The sequence below is a fragment of the Rhineura floridana genome, chromosome 10 (assembly GCF_030035675.1).
Source record: "Rhineura floridana isolate rRhiFlo1 chromosome 10, rRhiFlo1.hap2, whole genome shotgun sequence".
NCBI classification, from domain to species: Eukaryota; Metazoa; Chordata; class Lepidosauria; order Squamata; family Rhineuridae; genus Rhineura; species Rhineura floridana.
In genome coordinates, this window is record NC_084489.1 from 63,816,683 (window position 1) to 63,840,933 (window position 24,251).

A 24,251-nucleotide genomic window follows, 5' to 3' on the forward strand; every position below is an offset into this window, starting at 1 on the left:
CATACTCAACTAGATGGACCAACGGCCTGACTTCTTAGAATAAAGGCAACTTCCTCCATTCCTAATGTCATCATCGCACTGTATATTTCCCCATGCACACATCTATGAACATAGGAGGCTATGGTCTGAAGGCACATGAGGCCAGCACCTTGCTGAAGCTAAGCAGGTTCAGGTGTGGTCAGTGCCTGGATGGGAGACCACCTGGGAACCATATGTAAGCCGCCTTGGGTTTCAATCATGAAAAGAAAGGCGGGGTAGAAATGTAATAAATGAATAAATACCTTATACTGGACAGGTCGCTGGTCCACCTAACTCAGTACCATGTACTCTGATGGGCAGCACCTCATCAGTTCCAGGTGGGGTCCTTCCTGGGTCTGCTACCTAAGATCCACTAAGTGGAAGTGCCAGGGATTGAGCGTGGCACCTCCTGTATCAAGAGCATGTGCTTTGTCAGTGAGGCATGTGCCCTCTTCATGGTTGGTGGGCAGGGAAATGCGCAGCACAATGACCTCACATCCGTGGGGGCTGGCCCACCAACCTCCTCCAAATGACCTCAGCCAACGCTCACCTGCTTTTTACATGAAACCAGTCCAGGTGGCTGTCGGTTTCTTCAGTCTCAGTGATGCCCTTGCAGAACTTGGAAGGGTGGGGACAAAAGCAGAAATAGTTCGACCTGCTTGTCATTGGCTCTGGCTCCACCTACTGTTGGTCTCCCTGCCTTCTGCCCTACCAGTCCCAATAGGCACGAACCACCAACGCATCACAATTTTGATACATGGCAATACTGAGCAGATGCTACAACAGGCGTGGACCAAATGCTGCTCTCCAGGCTTCTCTATCTGACCTTCTGAACTCTCTCCAAGGCACACACCTCTTCCCACTGGTCCTGCTCCATAGCCACTTTAAGGGCTTTTGCCTGGCTGGAATGTGTTCTTGAACTGTGACAATGCCTCTTGCTTGCTTTGCCTACTTTTTGCCTTTGGCCTTGCCCACCACTGACATGTGGCCCCCAGAAGGTTGCCCAGGAGGAAATGTAGCCCTTGGACTAGAAAAGGTTCCCCGCTCCTGTGTTCCAAGGAAGAGGGAATCAAGTTGTGCAGTGGCTCCATCTTTTTTTATAATATCTGGTTCCACCGTATGTTTTACTTGGCAACATTTAGATGTTGATTCTGTGATTATTGGTATGCCACACACCTATTAAGCCTCCGCTGCACGCTGCTTCCCAACACGGCTATTATAATTTGTCTCTGCTTGGTTGTAGAGAATATTCTGCAAGTCTAAAGGTCATTTTCTCCATTGGAAATATTTTCTGTTGTTTTCTTCCAACAGGGATTTGTTCCTTTCCTTGTAAGTGCCACAGCAGGAACTACAGTATATGGGGCGTTTGATCCACTTATAGCTATTGCAGATATCTGTAAAAAATACAAGATCTGGATGCATGTTGATGTGAGTATAGAATTACTGTCTACAAGCACTGTGTTACAAATACTATTTCATAACAGTAAGCCAGCAGGGCGAAAACCTTGCTGTTCGATGTGGAAATGTGCTTTCTAGCAGAGTCTCTGCAAGATATTGTGCATCCCGGCTTCTGGAAGCTGACGAGAAGGGCATGAAGGTGCTGGCCATCTCTTCTTTGTCCCCAACATTTAATATTCAAAGGTATATCTCCTTTTGCTCTTGTGGTTAATAGATTTGGTAGAGCCATCCTCGATGGGAGATACTATTTATTTAGGAACATAAGAAGAGCCCTGCTGGATCAGGCCAAGGGCCCATCTAGTCTGGCACTCTGTACTCACAGTGGCCAAGCAGATGCACACGGGAAGCCGACAAGCAGAATATGAGCACAACAGCCCTGTCCTCACCTGGGATTCCCAGCAACTGGTATTCAGAGGCATACTGCTCCGACAGTGCACAGAGGTAGAACATAGCCATTGTGGCTAGCAGCCACTGATATCCTCCATGGATCTGCCTAATCCTTTTTAAAGCTATCCAAGGGTGGCCATCACTACCTCTTGTGGGACCCAATTCCATAGTTTAACTATGTGTTGCTGTGTGAAGAAATATTTTCTTTTGTCTGTCCTGAATCTTCCAACATTCAACTTCATTGGATGTCCCAGAGTTTATACAGCAAAGTGGTAAGGAACATCCTTCTCATGGTCATCTGCAGGAAATTTTCCAGGATAAACAAGTAAACCTTCCAATAGATAAATAAGCATAACTAGCACCAGAAAACACCCTGATACCTGAATTGTTGTCTATGGGACAGCAAACACATCTCCACTGGGGAAGGCCAGCAGAAAAGGCTTTAAAACAAACCAAGAGTCTAGATAAAAGCTGTTTGACTCTAATCCTTCCTAAATGTCAGTCATTGCTATGACTTCATTCACTGGCTAAAACCACTGAAAGGTGGGAGCAGCTTAAGTTTCACACAAAACAAACGAGGGGAAAAGTACCTGTGCATTTCGCCTCTTATCTCAGGTTCTACAAATGCTAAGAAACTTATACTCTTTTTAAAAAATGAAAGCTAAGGATCTGGGGTTGATGTAGACTAACAACATTGGGAGGCCACAGATTCTCCCCTCTTTATATAGCTGTAGCATCTGTTTGCATGGTACTTTAAAAGTACAAGAGGACAGGTCTTTCAACTGAAGGACTTGCAATTTCTTCTTTCCTTTCTTTCTTTGCCACCTAAGCCAGTGTCATCATTGCACCGTGTGGTTATAAATTTCAAATGTATGATTGGAGAACTTGTTTCATCAGTTCTCCATGTTTTGCAATTACCTCCCCATGTTTTTGGCTGCTTCTTCAATGGCACAAAGCGCAGATCCAAAAGTGACTTTGGATTTGGATAGCAGACCCTAGAAATCCACAAGGCTGAGCACAATTAATGCTTACTCTCTTCTTTTCCAGGGAGCGTGGGGTGGTGGGCTGCTGATGTCAAGGAAACATAAGTGGAAATTAAATGGTGTTGAAAGGTAAGGCTTATGGACATGTCATTAGATGCTACTTATATACTGCAGTGACTGATGGAAATATTAGAAAGATACTAATATACTGTCATGACTGCCACCAAAACGCCTGTAAATTTAAAATCGGTCAATATGCTCTTGTCAAATGTCACTATTGAAATAATTGAGTAGTGCTTTGCAAAGCATAAAGAGCCTGCTACTGTTCCTTTTATATGATCTATGTTATTGCCTCAATGCCACATCATCAGCCTTTATCATGAAAGCTAGGAACTATGCACTTTTTAAAAAAATTGCAAATACTTCATCCATAGGTGTGATAATAGACAGTGCAGGAAATGGTCACATCCAAATTTGCTTGGCAGGGTGATTAATTTTGAATTTTTCTCCAGAAAGTATGCAGTCCTGGCAGTTTCCGTAGAAATCAATCCATGTGGGCTGGACTAATTGCTTTGGTTCTGCTCCACTTCCTTTCAATTGTGTGGACTGGCAGGGATTAACATGGACTGATCAGCATGCTTGTCTCCACTGGGGAGATCAAATGTGCTGAAGCTGTGCATTCAGTGCACAAAGTTAGACCTTTCTGGAATGTTCCTGAACATCCAGTTGTTAGTACTGGTGGTTTCCTCCCACACAACCCACTTTTCAGTGTTTTACTCATCTTCCTAAGAACTTATTATTTCAATTCTTTAATTTTTATTAAAAAATTAAAAATCAAGTTTCACAATGTTTTCAATAGAAAATATGGCCCAGACACTAGTTTTTTATTAACAGGGTTTGAGTACTTTGAGACCTTTTTCATCTAAAACATGGCCTGTTTCATCTAAAATATATTTTCATCTAAAACAAACCTCCTAATTTGTACACATTAAAATAAAGCAAAATATTTGCTCATAAAGATCAAAGGTGTCATCTACCTTAAATACTTGTATTATAAAGTAAAACTTGTTTTTTTTTTAAAAAACTAATCCAGTGCTCTTCCTCTTTTTCACTTGTGAATTTAAGATTTTCATTTATGAACTGAAAATCCCTACACACTTTATTTTACCATTTTCTGAGTTACCCTTTATTTTACAACTGTTTTTAGTTAATCACAATTTCTTCATGCTAATGCTGCTATAAAGCTTTGGATTTTATCTGTTAGACATGCAGCCCAATCCTGTCCATGAGTAAGCGTACAGCCGGGGTAGCTAATATGTGGTCCTCCAAATGTTGTTGGACTCCAGCTCCTGTCATCTGTGGCCATTGGCCATGCCGGCTGTGGCTGATGAGATTTGGAGTCCAACAACATCTGGAGAACCACAGTTTAGCCACCCCTGGCATACATAGGCATGTACATAGAACTGAGTGCACATAAGTCTGCAGCTTCAACCTTTGTGATTTTTTTTAAAAAAATACTATTTTGTATCATTACTGGCTTCTTCATGGGGAATGCATTATGTGATGGTAATGTAAATCTGGTGATGGGTTTGATCCAGCCTTATCCATGCCTAATAAGAAAAACAAAGGACCATAGCTCAGTGGTAGTGCATCTGCCTTGCATGCAGAAGGTCCCATGTTCTATCCTTGGTGTCTCCTGGTAGGGCTGGGTATGTTCCCTGTCTAAATCTAGGAAAGCCACTGCCAGCCAGAGTAGACAATTCTGAGCTACATGGACCAATGGTCTGACTCAGTATAAGGCAGCTTCCTACATTCCTAATGGGACTTATGTTAGTAATGACTAACAAGTTCTATTGATTTAAATGGGTCTGCTTATAAGCATGAATACAACTGGATCACATCCTGTATGTGTACATTAACTTTTGAAAGCCCTATGGAAACAAGACACATTGTGAAGCTGCTTGTAGAGAACTTTAGTCAGCTAAGGTTAATTACCAAATAGCTGACTATCTTTTCCACTGTTCCCCACTGTATCAGGAATGAGGAATCTGCAGCTCAAGGACCACGTCCTTGCCATAATACCATGTAGGTGAGCCCAGAGGAGAGAGGGGGGGGAAGGGGGAAAACCAAAGCACATGAAGATATGGAAGGAGGAAGGGGGAACTCTCTCTGCAAGTGATCAGACCTCTGGCAAAAGCTATTTATTTATTATATTTATATCCCACCCTTCCTCCCAGGAGGAGCCCAGAATTTATCCCTCCTTAAGTAGCTTGCAGAGGAAGGAGGGGGAGAGAGAGAGAGAGAGAGAGAGAGAGGGAAGTGATGTCAGAGAGAGAGAGAGAGAGGAGGGTGGCACACCCACTTTTGAATCCGTCCTGCCTGCCATCGGCATGCAGTTCCAAATAGATTACCTGCCCCCCACATCCTAGGATTGTGGCCCTCAACTGAAAAAAGCTTCCCCATTTCTGTGCTACCTGGATGAACTGCAGATGGTCTTGGGCTCATGCACTCCAGTCTTCCCTCTCCTCTTTTGCATGCCAGAGGAGGAGATCAGAAGCATTCACTTCTGCTTTTAAATTAACCACAGTTCCCCATGACATCCAAACATGGAGAACTGTGGTTTGTTTGGGTAGTGAAAACAAGCCAGGATATGAATGCGAGGTATAACTAAGGCTTGTTCTAATTACCCATTGTTTAAACAAACAGTGCACTTGAAGCTTTTCTGGTGGATGTTTTTCTACAATTTACACAATCTCTGTTTTAAACTAGACAGTCATTTCCAAGCCACCCTTTTATTTAGCTTTGCTAATTGCATTTTATGTCTCTGTGACTGCAGTCCAGCTTTGCAACACCTCTTTTTAAAGTTTGGTTGCTCTTCTAGGGCCAATTCTGTGACATGGAATCCACACAAAATGATGGGAGTGCCACTGCAGTGCTCTGCTCTGCTTGTTCGAGAAGAGGTACGTCTCCATCCATTTTTACATCTCACTGGTCACTTCTGACCTCTTGCCTTTTAAAGCACTGAATGCTTTCTTAACAACTGTGACATAGCTAGAGATTGCACCTTTAGTCAGCCTGAAATCACAGAAAAGGCTCCAAAGGCTGTCAGAAAGGAGATGTGTATGAACATGTCATGCTTAAATAGACATACGAAGCTGCCTTACATGTTAGGGGGATGGGCTGCAGCTCAGTGAGAGAGCATCCGCTTTGCACACATAAGGTCCCAGGTTCTCTCCATAGATCTGAGAGCAACTCCCTGTCTGAAATCCTGGAGAACTGCTGACTGTCATTGTTGACAATACTTAGCTAGATGGACTGTTGGTTTGACTCAGCTGATGTTCCTATGTCAGATTACTAGTCCACCTAGCCCAGTATTGTCAACTCTGCCTGGCAGTGGCCGTCTAGGATCTCTGCCAGAGAACTTTTCCATCACCTGCTACCTGACAAACAAAAGCACAAAAAACACTCTAAAACATCATGAAAACAGACTTTAAAATATATTACGTCTTTAAAAACATATTAAAACAAACCTTCTTTAAAAACATATTTAAAAAAAAAAAAAAGCTTTACAAACATCTGAAAAGCAATTCCAACACAGAGATGATAGGGATTAAAGCTGCCACCTTCTGCTTACATAGTAGGCAGCGAGCCATGGACCTTCCTTATGAGAGCAGTGAGTTTAAAAATTGTCTTCCAGGGAGCTTTCAGACTTTTCAGAAGCTTATTGGGCGTTCCTCAAAGAAAAGATCAATACTGGTGGATAAACTTAGCCGAAAGACAGCTTGCCCGCACCTACCAATCTTCCCCTGAGATCTGTTTATTTATTAGAATAATTTGTATCTTGCCTTACCAGAGCAGCCGTTTCCAAAATGTGATCCACAGACCACCAGTGGTCTGCAAGCTTCATATATATTCATACTGATTTTCAATTGTATTTTTATTGCTTCTTTTGATTCTTATTTTGTATTTTAGCAGTTTGCAATTGTAACACAATAAAATACAATAAAAGAAATGAAAGAAATAAAAACACCAAAAAACCCCCCACAGCATTTGGCACAGCACGCTACAAGTACAACAGGAGAAAAATCATTAAGTGGTCCACCAATTCCCCCAGCAATTTTCAAGTGATCTGTGTGTGTGTGTGGGGGGGGGAAATGAGAACCATTGTAGCAGAATATTTATTTGCTTGTTTAGTTAGTTTGTTAGTATTTGTAAACCGCTTTTCACCACTGTGTAGTCACAAAGCAGTTTCCAACACAATAAATAAAATAATTTTTGAGACTTCTAACAACAATCAAAGAACAATAAAATGCACAGCCACGGGGGAGTGATGAGTGTGGTTTAGGGTGTTTTGGGGTGTCTTCTGTTTGCATGGTGCTGTAGCGAAGCTCAACAAGCCTTTTACCAGCACTCTCCTTGAACTGATTGTGGGTACTTAAAGAATGTCTCTATTTTGTGGTGTGATTCAATCACCTACCAGCAAATTCACATTGTACAATTTTAGTTGATTGGGAGGTCTTGCAGAAATAAACCCACTTCTCCAAAAGATCAGACTTTTTGCGATATGGAAGGTGACAGGAAAATGCACTGGAAAGTCTGGGATAACACTTGCTTTGATGGAACACCATCTAACTTCCCCACAAACAAATCAGGAAGAATGTTCAATAACTGGGATGTCAGGAAGCGCCCTGTGGACCCTAGAATGTGCCCCATAATTCTCTGTAGCACACACGGGAGATTCCATTGTGGGTGCAGTATGGTACCTGAGCAGACTGTTGAATCTGAGAAGCATTTCCTGAAGTTAGGAAGCTTCAGAATCACTGCAATGGGGTCCTCCTGCTCCAAAATGTTCTTGGCTTTCTTTACAGCTGATTTAAGAGCTCAGCAGCACATGGCTTGTTTCTAGGAGCTTGCAGTTGACTAGGGCAGGGGGCAGCCAATGTGGTGCTCCCCAGCTGTTGTGGACTACATCTCCCAGTATCCTGGACCATTGACCATGCTGGCTGGGGCTGATGGGAGCTGGAGTGTCCAATATCTGGAAGGTACCACACTGGCTATCTCTGAGCTAGGGATTGCATGGTTTGCTGGTAGGTGGTGAAGGCCAAAACAGCAGATTTTCTGCTAAATTGTTTATAGAGCTGCTGATAAGGGCTAATAGCTATAAAGGTAGGAATATCTTTATGTGGTAGCATTGCACATGGATGAGAAGAATGTTCTTCATGTAGTACAAGAATACAGCTGGTACCCCTTCTGCCAGCATTGGAGCCTGTTTCCTGTCCTTAGAAAACCTTTCAAGGTGAAATCTATCAGGTCTTCAGAAACACATGTCTATAGCATGGGCAAGGATAGGGAGTTGCTTAGGAAGCACTTTTTTGAAGCCGTAAAATCGCAGATTGTTCCACTTGCCCTTCAGAGTGTCTCTCTTTCTTTAAAGGGGCTGATGCAAAGCTGTAATCAAATGCATGCTTCCTACCTCTTTCAACAAGATAAGCACTACGATCTGTCATATGACACTGGAGACAAAGCCTTGCAATGCGGGCGCCATGTTGATATCTTCAAGCTATGGCTGATGTGGAGAGCAAAGGTAAATATTTACAATGGGAGAGATGGAGGGAGGAAACCGTGTTGGGAAAGGGTATTAGAAGAGAGAGAGAGAGAGAGAGAAGGGGTGTCAGGCAAAGAGAAAAAAGAGGAGGCCCTGCACACTTTTGGCTTTGGCCCCAACCACCACTAGATTTGGCTTTGCTCACTGCCAATATGTGATCCCCAACCCAAAGGATTATCCCCCAAGGGAATGTCACCTTTGACAGAAAAAGCTTCCCCATCCCTAATTGACATTATGTGTTTTGGGATAACACTTATGAAAATGAATCTTATCTTTGCTTTGGAAAATATACAATTAGGAAAAATGTTGAGCTTCAAGGATAATCCCAGTTGTTTTGGTTCCCTAGCTGTGAGCACTGTATATTTCCTTCTCATTCTCAATTTCCCTCCTGCTCACCATAACTGTACAAGCTGCTCCCAGTTCCTCCTTCCTGGAGTCAAAAACAACCATACAAACAAACCCTTGCCTTGGGGAAGAGAGAAGTGGTGGACGTTCCCATTGACTTATGGAGCACTGTCCTTTCCCAATGGGGACTGTGGGATTCACTAAATCAATGAAAACTGGTACTGTCCTGAACATTTCTCCCTTGTTTTTCCTGACCATTCTCCATCAATTAATGAGAAAAGAAATTTCAAGAAAATTATGGAAGGGAAGAGAAAAAATCTGTGAAATTCCTATGGGTGAGGTGTGGGGTTTTGATGTGCTTACCTTGCTTTTGAGGACGCCAAGCTGTTTTGTGAGTGTCCTTTATTTCATTCTGTAAATCACTTCACCAGTGGTCTGCATTCTGCATTCCTGGGTGCCTGAGCTTCAGCTAAAGCCCAGGTGAGATAACCCCTCCCATGGAGCTTTTTTCCCAATCACTAGAAAAGCCAGGGAGGGTGCAGAGTACTACAGAAACATTTACTGGAAATAAAAACACACTCATCATCACTCAAATGGAACCCTCTTTTGCAGAGGAAGAAAACTTTTGAGAAACTAGAAGACAGATTTCGATATAGCACTAACAGAAACACTTGCCGGCTCTTCCTACCCCCTTCCCCAAGGTAGAGTTTTTAGCTGGAGGGAAAGGCAAATAGGCGATGTGGACTCAACAAGGGTGCAACCATAATCAAGGTGGTGGCCTGCTCACAACATCTCAATTCATGCAAGCAGTAGTTCTTGCATAGTCATGCAGCCCTGCTTCAAATTCCTATTGTGAACTAATCACGTTACCTTGCCCTGCCTACCTTGCCTGTTCTCATCTTCTTTGATGTACCCTATGTAAGAACAAAAGAAGAACCCTTCCCATTGAGACCCTATCTGCACTATGCATTTAAAGCACTATTATACTACTTTAAAAAGTCATGGCTTCCTCCAAAGAATTCTGGAAGTTTGTTAAGGTTGCTGAATGTTGCTAGGAGGCTTCTATTCGCCTCACAGAGCTACAATTCCCAGACTGGTTTAATAATCAATTTTTCTTCCTAGGAAACTCTGGGAATTGTAGGTCTGCTTTAAATGTATAGTGCAGATGGGGTCTCCTATCTAACCTAGCATCCTGTTCTCACATTTGGCCCACCTGATGCCCTTGGGAAGAATCTGAGTGCAACAGCACACTCCCCACTTGAGATCCCTAGCAAGTGATATTCAGAAGCATACATATCTCCGACACTGGAGGGAGAACATAGCCAACATGGCTAATAGCAATTGGTAGCCTTATCCTCCATGAATTTGTCTAATCCTCTTTTAAAATCATTTTGTGGGAGTGAACTCCAACTATGCACTGTGTGAAGAAGTACTTTCTTTTGTCTGTCCTGCTGAATCTTCCAGCTCCATTGGATGGCCCAGAGTTTCTAGTATTTCTCCACACCATGCATAATACCCTCCCCCTTATCCTACCACCACTCCTAGTATTCAGCCTAACTGTAGTGCTAGGCCACAGATGAGGGAAAAGCACCCACCCCGCATATTAGTTCCTAAATTTCTGAGCCCCCCCTGCCCTATCCTGCTCTGTTTTTTGTTTGTTTTTGGAAAGTATGGAAGCTGCAGCAGTTGTTCTGATAGGTGCCAGGGCACTGGGTGTTTATAGCATGGTGTGAGAGTCCATATTGTTGGAACACTGATGAGATAAAATTGCTCACTGCCATTAAGAGTGAGACTCTCATTCGGGGTGAGCGAGGCCCACCCTCAGTGTGAGACAGGGAGGGAGTGAATGTCCTGCCCCAAATGGGATAGGACAGGAGATAATTTTTATTTGATTTCCAAGCCTGTGTGAATTTGTTATTTGGTCTGCTTCCTTTTTGTTGTATAAAGGTGAGTGTTTGGCATTTTGTATTGAGGAATATGGGTGAATATACAATTGTGGGTATTATTAGTTGATTAGTATATTATTTTAATAGTTTTTTATTTGATTATGAATATATGGTATTATATTTGATCTCTGTTTTGTACACTGCTGTGAGATTCTTTTGAATATAAAGTGATTAAGAAATTTTCTAAAGAAATAAATGTTGGTTGCTAGGCAACTGCGCAGCTCAGCACTTCTGCAAGAGCTCTCTGTGGACAAGCCATGGCCCTCCCTAACGCAAGCTTTCTAGGCATGAATAGATAAAAGGAGCCTGGGAGTGAAGAAATGAATAAAACGTGTCAATTCACATTTCAGCCATAAGGGATTGGGTGCCACTTTCAAGCTTAAATCATATGACATCATAGAGCAATCACTACACTTTGACTCTAGCCAATTTGGTAGCATAATGATTCTGTTTTAATGTAATCAGGCTAAAAGCTTTTGAGAAAGACAAGAGGATTTTGTTTTAGGAATTCTTAAAACTAAATATGGCAAAACTGTGACTAGAACACCTGCTGCTTTATGCAGCAATTAGGATCGGGCATAATATTGATGTGGGGAAACTAATTATAAATCTGTTATTTTCTAGGGCATATTTGTAAAGACTCTCAGAGGACCAGCTTATTTTGCAGTTTCGAAATGTTGCCAAATAAATGCTTCCTGCTGAATGGTTTCAAATTCCTCTACCAAGAATTCCTTTAAAATGAACAATTTCATTTACTAAAATGGTCTGCAGGAAACACATTTCATGCAGCAGTTGATGTTTTCACCATCATTAGCATCATCTTATTGGTAACATTGACCAGGTTACCATTGCTTTAGTTCAGGTGTGCATAATATTTGATCCATAAGCCTAATACAGTCCACCTACTAGGTATGGTCTACCAGGTGTCCCATAAAACTCCTCTTTTTTCTGTACATGGATGTGAAAAGGGCAAGTGAAGGGAATTATCAAGCCCCTAGTAACCCCACAGCACATAACTGGGGCATCACATTCTGCTTGGTGGGTCGCAAGTTATGCAGGCCTGAGTGACTGATTACAACCAAGGTGATTTAACTCATTGATTTAAACCACTCGGGGGAAAAGAGGACGATTTAAATCAAGTGTCACACTTTCTAAATTCATATTATTTCCTGAATGCATACTAACTGGTTACTATAGCAAATAAAACATATCTGTTGGCAACTAAGTAAAGCATTTATCAGGAATATATCTATATATATACACACACACACACCTGAGAGAAGCAATTGTGAAATTAAGGATTTATGTTTGGTGTTCTCTGTGCATTTGTAAGGACACTAAGGCTACAATTCTAACCATGTCTAATCAGGTGTGTGTCCTAAGTTCTATTGAATTCAGTGAGACTCATTGCCCAGAACTTTCCAATAGCTTAAACAATATAAATTCCATACGTAGCATATAATTTATATTTAGATGCTTTTGCTCCTTTTTTATTCTTTTAATTAGAAAAATCAGGTTTTAACTCAGTATTTTTATAGGCAGTTGTATTTTAATATTGATTTACTTATTTATTTTATTGAAACATTTATATATTGCCTTTCATCCTATTGAATTTCAGGGCGGTGTATATTTATAGATAAAACAAATTCAATCACACACAATAATATAAAAGTTTTAAGAGATTGGGTTGGATCTAGATATCTGTGGCTGGGTTCTAGGCACATTCCAATAAAATGAAGTGGGGAGGTGATTTTTGACAGCTGCCCTCTCCCCCCCCCCGCAAACCCAATGTAATCTTCTCTTCTGGGGCCAATAGCTGCTTAGGGGTGGGGAGAGTACTTTTTGCCAGAACCACAATGGGACAGAACAGGGTTACTGCTCTTCCCTGCATGAGATGGTCAGTAGTAGCTGGTGTCCATTGAGACTAGCAGGGTGGAAGACATTGAGACCAACTGTAGGTGGAGCCAGCAGCAAGGACAGGCAGAGCCAACTAGTTCCAGTTTTGTCCCCATCCTCTTCCCTGTCAAGTTCTACAAGGACAGCACTGAGACTAAAGAGGAGAAAGCTGACAGCCAGATCCACCCCCTGGTCTGGTTGTAAGTAAGAAGCTGGTGGAGTCTGGCTGGGGTCAGACTGAGGAAGGCGGGGCGGCACCCTCTTTGCCCAAATGGACAACTGGACATGATCCTGATAAAAATTGCTTTCCCTATCTCTGCTATTAATTTTTTAAAAAACACTGATGTGGTTTGTAATGATGCATGTCACCTGAGGTATAGTTTATTCTTAAAACAGTTCCTGCTATGATGTTTTTCTTTTTAGTGCATCGTCCAAAACCAGATAATTTTTTTCCCCATTTTGGTTGTAAATTGGTTCAGGGGTTTTTGTAGTAGGAAGTAGTAAATTTAACAAACCTAACCTTCAGTTTCTCTTTTTCTTCCTTTGTTCCAAAGGGTACTGTGGGATTTGAAGCACATATTGACAAGTGCTTGGAACTTGCAGAATATCTGTATAACAAAATCAAGAACAGAGAAGGCTTTGAAATGGTGATTGATGGAAAGGTATGTATTTAGTTAAGGTAGCTTTCAACAGCTGGTAGAGTCTTCGACTGCAATTCCCTCCACGCTTGCCTAAGAGCAAGCAACATTTTGTTTTAATGTTTTTGGTTGCTGTAAACCGCCCAGAGAGCTTCGGCTATGGGGCGGTATACAAGTGCAATAAATAAATAAATAATTAAATAACCAAACACAGAAAGCCTTACTTCCAAGTAAACCTGCTTAGGATTGCGCTGTTTGAAAACTTCCATCACAACACCATTTGACAGATCTGGGATTTTACTAATTTACTAATTAAACTATTACCATACTGGTTTATGAATGAGTTGCAAGATCAGTGTAGGAAGCCCAGAGGACAACTGGACTGGCTGGAACTCTTGCACAGGTGCTATCAATTAGGCCTCCTGCCTAGCAGAGATAAGAGGATTTAAATCTAACCCAGCATATGTGTTATGACTATTTCTTTCCTACACCCATTTATGTAGTGGATCTAACTGATGTCAAACTAAGAACAGCTTTTTCTAAGGCCTGGCTGAACATTTTTCCCCTTGCCAAATTAAGGATATTCCTAGACTGGCATCTTCTAGGGAATTAGAGGTGTCCTTATAAAAGTTTGAGTCTGCTCTTGAAATCCTTGGACCATTGAGAAGTCACTTATAAGTAAAGATCTCATTTGCTTTATACTTGAATGTGAAGTATATAAAGATCTTTATATTAAGCGCATCTCTGTTGGAAGCTGCTAAAATGGATATCTTCCTGAGATAAGTTGCCATTTCCACTTTTAAAAAATGCTGGTAAGTATTGCATCTGGAACAGCAACATTTCTGTTCACGCACTATTAGTGCTTACTAAGATGAAAGATGCTCTGGATTACAGCAGAGATCTTGATTCTTTTTTAAATGTTTTTTCTTCATAATATCTGGAATCTTATTAATGTATATGATTTGTTTCTTTGAATAGATAGCTGAACTTGTCTAATAGCAAGTGGCTACATGATAATAAATGATTTCTGAATCTGAAACATTGCCTTGCTGGCCCCAGAGGGAGATTCCTTCCATGACTAGGGACTTCCTTTCATTTCTGGAGGGAGCCCAGAACCTCCTAGAGAGCAACAAGCCCTGGATCTGATCCAGAAATGTTTCCACCCCCACTGAAACATAGGAACCTGCTTTATTCCAGGGCAAATTCTTGGTCCATCTTGCCCAGGGGTAGGCAGAAGGTAGATCTGGATTTACTGGAGGTTCAGTGTGGTTAGAGCAGCCTTTCCCAACTGGTGTGCCTCCAGATGTTGTTGGACCACAACTCCCATCAGCCTCAGCCATTGGCAATGCTGGCTGAGGCTGATGGGAGTTGTGGCCCAACGACATCTGGAGGCACACTGGTTGGGAAAGGCTGGGTTAGAGTGTTAAACTAAGACCTAGCAGTACAGGGTTCAAATCCTAATGCAGCCGTGAGGCTTGCTGGGTGACCTTCGGCCAGTCACCCATCTCTCAGCCTAGCTTACCTCACAGGGTTATTGTGAGGATAAAATGGGGAGAGGGAGAACCATATATGCCACCTTGAGCTCCTTGGAGAAAAGGCAGCATATAAATGTAATATAAATATCTCAGGGTGATCTACAGGAGATTGGCAAAGATTTCTGTAATTACAATTGTTTAACATCAGCAACAAAATGACTCCCCCCTCTGAGCTGAAATTATATTGCTGAAATGAAGACAGCAAGGAGTGGATTTTTCCGTGGAAGTACAGTAGGTTCCATTCAGTTCTGATACTCAAAATAAATGCTTACTTTGTATATGTCTTTTGCACCTGGCTCTGCTTGCTAGACCTTGAGGTGCTGATAATAAAAAAGTGGATCCCAAGCCTGAAGTCTTCCCACGCATGATCTAACTCAGTCTGCTTGGACTGGTAGTGGCTCCCCAGGGTACCAAGCAGAGATCATTCCTATCTCTTGCTGCTTGATCCTTTTAAATGCAGATGCCAGGGACTGAACTCCAGGCATTCTGTATGCAAAGCATGTGCTCTATCACTGAGCAATGGTCCTGTCTCCCTGCATTGTCCCTGCCTAAGAATGCATTAGACTGGATCCAGCATAAATTAAACTGCACTTAGGTCCCAGTGAGATCAACAAGTGTAATGTATGCGCTGCCTTCAAGTCGATTCCGACTTATGGTGACCCTGTGAAGAGGGTTTTCACGAGGCTGAGAGGGAGTGACTGGCCCAAGGTCACCCAGTGAGCTTCATGGCTATGTGGGGATTTGAAGCCTGGTCTCCCAGGTCATAGTCCAACACCTTAACCACTACACCACACTGGCTCTCTAGATCAACAAGTTCCAAAACTTGAAACCTGAAAAATATCAAGATTGAAAAGTTAGCCATGACTATGTGAAGTCCCATTGATTACAATGGGAAATAAGTTCAACTAAGATATTTTGAATCCAGCCTGTTGTTCTGCTGTATTGGAGGATTCTAGAAGGTAACTTAACTGTGCAATGCTTGGCATATCTTCTGAGAAGTCTTCCCACTGTGTTTAATTGGCCTTATTTCCTCGTACATTATATTGAGGATTGCAGGCTAAGGCTGTGTACACATCATACATTTAAAACACATGACTTACCCAAAAAAGAAAACTGTCGTTTGTTAAGGATGCTGGAAATTATAGTTCTGTGAGGGGGCAAACTATAGTTCCCAGGATTCATTGGGTGAAGTCATGTGCTTTAAATGAATATTCAATGTATGGTGTATATGCAGCATTAATTTAGCAGTGAAGGACCTAAGATTTAAAAAGTTGAGATATAGTACCCTACTGCCAAAATTTAGATTGTTACTTCTGCAGGCTTGTTCTGTTTTGGGGGCTTTGTTTGTTTGTATTGTTTGCTTTTGACCTAGTGTACATTGTCATGTACACTGATGGCGTGGTTTGTATAAGTTAATACCATACATTAATTCTAAATTAAACAAATTAACTCTGCTACTGCCCATCTATGCCTCTAATGGCCTGTTTATAGAATTTGGATGTCTCTCTTTTAAGGAAACATATACCCGGAGTGATGTTATATATCACTGTGTGATTTCTTCAGGATAAGCTGCAAGAAACTGGTGTTGGTAAATTCTCACTGGGGTGCACTAAAGTTAACAAGAAAACACAGCAATTGTCTGCTGTCATAGGAAGAGCTATGTCTGGGAAAGGGGAAAGCATGAATGTTATTACAGTTGATCTGTTCTTAAAATATAAGATGTTGTTGCCCTTCCATAGCCTCAGCACACAAACGTTTGCTTCTGGTATATACCTCCCAGTTTACGAACTATGGAAGATAATGAAGAAAGAATGAACCGTCTTTCAAAGGTAAAAAAAAAAGACATGCCCATTTCTGTTATGAAACTGATGATGAAACTAAGCTGCGGGGTGGGGAGCGGATATCCAACATACACTCAAATCCCTTGTAAATGGAAAGGGCCCCTGACTCAGTTATTCTGCCATCCTGCACGCTTTATGGAAGCTTGGGTTGGTTGTTGATCCGAGTAGGACAAAGACATATTTCCACATGGCCCAGAAGTGGCAGCCAACAATGTGCAGTGGGAGGGGGAAAACACAAAATGTTGTAATGTATCAGACACAGGTCACCTAATGATGTTGAGTGGAAAGGGAGATGAACAGAGTGTTGTGACTTCAGAACACAGGTCAGCCAATGATGTGGAGTGGGAGGGGATAACAAAATGTTGTGACACAGGTGAGTTCTACTAAATATTATGGGAGGGGGGTCACATATCTAGTCTGTCCCTGATAATATTCTTTTTAAAAAGAGAGAGAGTATAATATTAATGTTGTTTTTCATACTGTGTCTGTGAAGGTGGCCCCTGTAATTAAAGCCCGAATGATGGAGTGTGGTACCACTATGGTCAGCTATCAGCCCCTGGGAGACAAGGTCAACTTTTTCCGCATGGTTATCTCCAATCCAGCAGCGGCTCACCAAGACATTGATTTTCTGATTGAGGAAATAGAGCGCCTTGGGCAAGATTTATAATCATGTGGTCTGCCAGACCCTTTTGAAATGTCTCTCACAATTAAGTTGTCACAAACTGTGGTGAATGTATTTGTAGTTTGTTCCAAAGTGAATCTATTTCTATATTGTGGCGTCAAAGTAGAGTACAATTTCAAACTGAGAACATTGCTCCTTTTTAGAAGCTTTTCCCCCCTCCCTATTGAGTTTGTGAATGTTTTGCAATTAGGTAATATATAAAAGGCTGCATTCAAACAAATCCAAACTAATGAAATGCTCACAATTCCACCCTTCAAATTTGTAGTACAGTTAGTAAACCTAATGACAGTTTATGTTAAAAGTAGCCAAATTTGCCCCCAAATGATCATAGAATTCAATGAGGGGCATTGTAAAGCATAAAACAAAAATATGGTTTCAAATGAAGAAATGTTGCCTTTTCTTTTTCTTGGTATATTAGAACAGAATTTCTAATTTACATACATTTCAGATCTATTTAAATACATATAATTTTACAAAAGATATATATATATATTATATATATTTAAAAATCCTATTTTGTAAAATATAGATTTTTATTTTCTATGGGTTATAAAGACTGCAGGGGCAAAAAAAAGAGTAAAAATAAGATCCTTTATTTTCCTTCAGAGAAACCGCATCAAATGCTTATTTTGAGACATAAGCCCACGTAAATTCTTCAAAAGAAATGTCTCAGTTCTACATGTCACTTTACATCTCCAGAATTTAGTACTGCAAAACCTCAAGAGATTACTGCAGCTCTTAAACATAAACCCCAAGATCAAAGACAGTGGAATTATAAAATGCTGCTAGTCCTTATGTTTGTTCCTCATATGACCTACCTAAGCAGAAGCACAATAATCACAGAGAGTGCTACCCAAAACTAAACACAGGGTTGTATCTAGAGTCTTCTCTTTAAAAAAATGTCACACTTAACATTAATTGCTTGTGCCACTAGGATCTTTATGATCTGCAGGTGAAGGAAACCTGTCCTGAGTAGCCCAATCCAGATGGCTTACCTGTAAGGGAGCCAATTGCTGGAACGGCTGCCCTACAGGGGGCATGTGGTGGAGGGAGATCCGCACTGAGATAATAGAACCAACATTTACCAAAGCATCTGCATTCGCAGCCGACCAGGATTCCTTTTTGCAACCCAAGTTGTACTAATTTCTAGCCATATATTCACTGGACTTGTAGAAGCAATTATCATTATGCAAAGTGTCCTAGGCAAATTGAGGCAGCCAGTTTTGGGTGTCATGAAAGGGCAGCAAATATTTAGTTATTTATTTTATTATTATTGCATTTTTTCCCTGACAGAGAGGCAAGCACTCATGGGATTTTCTGCCTCAGGCACCAAAATACCTTGACTGGTCATGGGTACTATGTGCGTTGACTTGTGGAGGGGGGGGCATTTGCTGCTTGGCCTCCAGCAACAAAAGGGCTTTGGCTGGCTCTGTTTGTCTGCCTTAGACGCTACCCTCTTGAAAGCCACTTCCTGTGCTTAGGGATAAACAGAGGATGGTGAGATCTTGAGGAAATAAAATGGAAATGGACTGCCTTCAAGTCGATCCCAACCTATGGCTACCCTATGAATAGGGTTTTCATGGTAAGCGGTATTCAGAGGGGGTTTACCATTGCCTCCCTCTGAGACTAGTCCTCCCCAGCTGGCTAGCGCCTGCTCAGCTTGCCACAGCTGTACAAGCCAGCCCTTTCCTTTTCTGCAACTTGCCAGCTTGGGGGCAACTGGGCTCCTTAGGACTATGCAGCTTGCCCACAGCTGCACAGGTGTCAGGGCACGTAACCCCTGAGCCACTCCCTGTGGGGGTGATCTTTAGCTGGCTCTTTGCACCCAGGAGACACGAGCGAGGATTTGAACTCACAGACTCTGGACTCCCAGCCAGGCTCTCTTCCCCACTGTGCTATACCAGCTGTGCTGAGGAAATAGAATACACAGAAAACACTTCTGCTTACCTCTTTGCAGTTTTAGGCACTGAGTCATGTTCTCATTAGAGGGCACTCATGGGGAGGGTGCTTAATTTTGTAAGGAAAATATATGTATACTTCTGTTTACATCTTTCTAAAACTTCCTAAAAAGGAAAAAAACATTGGTTTTTGACGTTTCTTCCGTTTTAGTGCAAGGCTTTGCAGGGCTCTGTGTGGCCCCATCTGGATGCAATCAGTACAGTCCTTGTAAGGCAGGGGTGGGGAACCTTGAGCCTGTGGGCTTAATTAGGCCTGCCAAGCCTCCCTGTTTGGCCTTTAAGGCCATTTCAGCCAAGCCATGCCTGCTTGCCCTACACCTGACATTATATATTATGTCAGGTATGGGGCAGATAAAGACATGGTGGTGCTGAAAGGGGTATGTGGGCACTGCCAATCAGCTGATCAGTGGTGCCAGCAAGATCCTGTACACCAGGCTTTGCAAGAACCACAATCAGCTGATTGGTGGCACTGGCAAAATGCAGTGCGCTGGGCTGATTGTTGGGACTTGCAGGGCGCTTTGTACGGTGCTTACAGTGTAAGGACGGACTCAGCACTCCATTATTGAGAGCCTCTGGAACTCCAGGTGAAATTTTTCTGAGTGCAACTAACACAGAGGAAGACAGGAATAACCTGCCAGCTGTCTTTTTCCCTTTCACAGCTCAGTCAGGCAGCTAAGCAGGAAAATAAAAGGGAACAATGCCACAGTAGATTTTGAAGATGTCCTTTAAAGCCTTTGGAGAGGGAGGTGAGGATCACTTCTGCGGGCCTGCCAGAATTGTCAATACAGTAGGGCCCCACTCTTATGGCGGGTTACATTCCAGACCACCGCCTAAAAGCGAAACCCGCCAAAAAGTGGAACTCATTCAATAAAATGGTGCCCGACGCCCGAAAAACGCTGTAAAAGCGGAACAAGTGCCGTATGAGTGGGGCCTTACTCTAATTGAAATCTGCCATATTAGCGGAACGCTGAAAAGCGGGCTGCCGAAAAGCGGGGCCCTACTGTAAATGCCAATCTACTGAGCTGGCTTTCTGCATTCACTTGCTATTTAAATATATGCACATCTCTTTCCATCTAGTACAGTCTTCTCCAACCAGATGCCCACCAGATGTTGTCAACTACAACTCCAGTCATACCTGGCTATGCTGATTAGCTTCAGACTTCTGAACACAACAGGGTGGATGAGAATTGTAGTCCAAAACACCTGGAGGGCGCCATGTTGGGGAAGGCTGAGATAGTAGGTTGGGGGCAATGAGTTGACACTCCTTCTCCAGTCCTAGTTCAGATGTGCATTGAGGCTGGAGATGATGATATAGCTATTTTTTGTGCAGCCGAATACTTTGCATGGCTGTGTTTTGGGAGGACCCTTGGACAAGATGCCCTTAGTGGGGGACCCTCCCTAAGTGGGCCCACCTCCTTCTTGCTGCCATCACTGCTGCCTGTTGGTTTCCCTTCACCCTTTGGGCCCAGCTGCCCAGAAAATGAGAGTGCACGGTGAAAGGAGGACACTGCTTCCCCTGCCTCCTGTCACTGTGCTTAGAGAGGGCTGGTGAACAGGCATGGATAACAAAAGAACTGCAGGGCAGGAAGATCCAGAGGCTGGCTGTGTGCCTGTCCTTATGGACCTCTGCAGATGCCAATCGCTGATGGTGGTCCTGAATTAGAAGTATGTTGTGTATGTACAAAATTGCATTTAGCTATTCACCACCACCATTTTTCCTTCCAGAAGCTCAGAGCAGCATTTTTATTTCTCACTAGCCCTATGCATGACTCAGTCTTAGGGAGAATGATCTATGTGTTCAAACCTACCCAACACGTTTTGTGGCTGAATAGGTGTTTCTACCAGGTTTCCTACATCCAAACTCAACACCCTAGCCACTATCTGCACCTCTCCTGGAGGTCAGAGCTGGCACAGCATAATGGCTAGGAGACTGAGCCCCAAGTCAGGAACTCCCTGGTTTGAATCTCTCTTTCTCTGCCAAATGGCAAAGGCTACCTAATAAGCAAGCCACTATCTCTCAGGCTTAGCCCCTGTCTGCAATATGGGGATAATACTGGCCAACCTTATAGGGTTGTTGTGAGGATTAGTGCTTTGAATTTTTGAAAGTGCCATAGCAAAGCGTAATAATAATAATAATTGTTGTTGCTGGAGTTCCAGACATTGTTTGTGTCTCCCTTAGGGAACCATTGTTATGATACACTGAAGACCCACCTAGACTTTACAGATGCAAGTTAGACCATACTGTGGGGGAGGGGAGGGAAAATCCATCTACCTGAATTTCACATCTTGGGGTGGTCTCTACTTATAACTCTGGCTAAGTTTTGGGTTTTAGCTTTAACTGGAATCGACATGGCCACCTGGGTTTGTAAAGCAATATTGTTTTACGCTCTCTCAAAATACTTGAAGTAAACCAATGTAATGTCATAGGATTTGGTCGAATAAATTTTGGTACTGGCTCATTGTAGCATTGCAAAATATAAGAACAAGGAGATGAAGCTGTGTCTGTAATTTGTGTTGCCTTTTCAATTATATTGATAGTATGTGTGTGTGTGTTTGGTCACCTCAGACTGAGGCTGTGCACTTTAGATTTAAAACTGTACAGTGTTACCAATCAACATGTATTGCTGTATAAGCTTGTACAATATATTACTGAGACGTCCTTATCTGTGTGGTAGCAGTATTGAATCTTGATGTTGTAAGACCTGCATCCATTCTAGTTTCTCTGTTGCACACCTGCTTCACATCATGATTCCTTCTGCCCTAAGCTGATTCCCATGAAGTGTGTTTAATTCCAGACATTCAAGTTTACAAGTTGGAAAGTGAGCAGCTCTGCCAATGAGACTGAAAGCAGTTTGTTGCAAGTTTTCATCCCTGCTCAGGTGGCAATGGACATGGTAGAGCCTCCTGTGCTTAAGGGCTTTGTCCCTTCTCACTTCATTGAAGGAGGGGAGCCCTGTGTTTGCACTGGAGAGGGAGAGGGTAACGACAGGATCTGCATGAATCAGATCAAACACTGCTGCTATGTAATCTCCATTCAGGTGGTGGTCGTGCAACCTCCACTGAATGAAATGGACATTTGTGTGGCAGTAGATAGAACTTGGGGTAATAACTAGTTTGCAACTCACCAACCAAATGCTCCTGTTGCCCCAAGGCCAGGGGAATTACAGGGGTAATGGCAAAGATGATTTATTGCCTGGGTTACATCTTGCATATGAATTTTAATTATATTTATTTATTTTTGCTTAACAAAACTAATTACAGTCAGTGTAGATATTACTTGTGCGTGCCGCTCCAAGATCTTCAACTGGTGTTTTCATGTGGATAACACCAGCAGGGTTTTCTTTTCCATGTTAACTCTGTTTGTTGCACTGGGGGAAGGGGGGATTACATGGCAACCTGTTCTTCTTGTATTTGATTAAAGTATTTTATCTGTGGTGTTACTCAGAACCCAAATAAAAGTGTAAAAATGTGATTGTCATGTCTCTGCAGGGTTTCCACACCCCTTTTTCATTACCAGCCTGGAAGATCATAAAGAACCAGGAACATCTTTTGTGCCATCTTTTAGCAAAGGTCATGAGGACTAGAGTGTTTATTCCAGCTGTCGTCTTGTCATGTTGTTGCTTCAGCATTGACGTTGATAAGACATTCTCTATTAAATGTGATAAGCACAGAAATAATGGCACTGTTGTCACAGCCTCTAACCCCTCTTATCTACATATAAAATGTTTACCTGTTTTGTTATCAGGGGAGGGGGATCACAAATAAAACAAAATGCATTTTTGTAAAGGAGAGGGAAACAAACCTTGGATTACTGAAAACTTGCATTTTGGGAACTGATTTTTTTTAACAGGTGCCTAGTTTTGGTAGAATAGCTGACCAAATAATTTATTGTCTTTCTTTTCTTACATGTATGGCCTTCCTCCTATCATAGAACCCCAGGCAGCGTATATGCGATTTCTAGCCAGTCTCCCGTTTAGTCTGCAGCAAGCTGCGACAAGGTCTCATGTGCCTTCAGACCATACACTGGAATGGACCCTTAGCCATTTCCCTATTTGAATGCTTGTCTGCAGGGTTGCTGCTGTCTGTTTCCTGTTCAGTGTCTAGCATGAGTGTTAGGAACATAGAAAGCTGCCTTATACTGAGACTGACCATTGTACCATCAAACTCACTGTTATCTACATTGACTCTCCAGAGCTTCAGACAGGTCTCTGCCAGCCCTACCTGGAGATGCTGGGGACTGAACTTGGGGCCTTCTGCATGCAAAGCAGATGCTCTGCCACTGAGCCATTGCCCATTCCTTGTGGTCAGGCTTATGCAGTCAGGCTCAGGAAGTACAAAAATCAACAGAATGAATGTCTCTTTCCATTTCCGATTTACAAATATAAAAATTAAAAATGGTTGGTAAAGCAGCTGGTGGTGGCTGGGGCAGCTGATTTTCAAACAACCTAGTCAGGGTTTTTTTTAGCAGATGCAAAGGTTTGGATTCTGGGCCCAGATTAAGCCAATTCTGATGCTATTATCCAAAGTGTGTGCACAGCCTTAATTAGCACCCTTCAGGATAAATGGGTAGGAATCATTACAGCTGCTTGGAAATGGCATGGGGAAAAGGGGTGGGGGACAGAGAAGTATATAAACGGAAGCATTAATTGACTAGTGACTCGGAGCATTCAGTCTTCAAAGCTCACCATCTATTTGCTCTTCTTTCTCCCAAAATTCTCCAGCTGCCAAGTACAATAAAGAGAAAGAGAAACAAAGCAATATTGACCACCAAGAGCAGGCAGAGGTACATAGCAGCATGTGGGACAGCCTTCAGGATCTCCTTTTATCTCCCATGAGTAAGCTTGCACTGCTTTTTAGCTGGCAAGGCTTTGCAAACTTCTGCATCAGACCATCTCATTTCACAAATGGCTACCCAGCTATAACCTCAGCCTAGCCCTGATCCAGATGAGGCCTGATGAT

The 24,251-nt window shown here is 42.4% G+C and overlaps 1 protein-coding gene across 1 annotated transcript in view; it reads left to right on the plus strand.

Moving 5' to 3' along the window:
* Positions 1-17,319, plus strand: part of GAD2 (glutamate decarboxylase 2) — a 53,171-nt gene extending 35,852 nt beyond the window's left edge. Inside the window, exons 10-16 of the mRNA XM_061585883.1 lie at positions 1,330-1,446; positions 2,911-2,975; positions 5,728-5,806; positions 8,281-8,430; positions 13,193-13,300; positions 16,551-16,640; positions 17,146-17,319. Of these exons, the coding sequence (XP_061441867.1) occupies positions 1,330-1,446; positions 2,911-2,975; positions 5,728-5,806; positions 8,281-8,430; positions 13,193-13,300; positions 16,551-16,640; positions 17,146-17,319 (783 nt within the window). The remainder of the gene's footprint in view (positions 1-1,329; positions 1,447-2,910; positions 2,976-5,727; positions 5,807-8,280; positions 8,431-13,192; positions 13,301-16,550; positions 16,641-17,145) is intronic.
* The last annotated feature ends 6,932 nt before the right edge of the window (positions 17,320-24,251 follow it).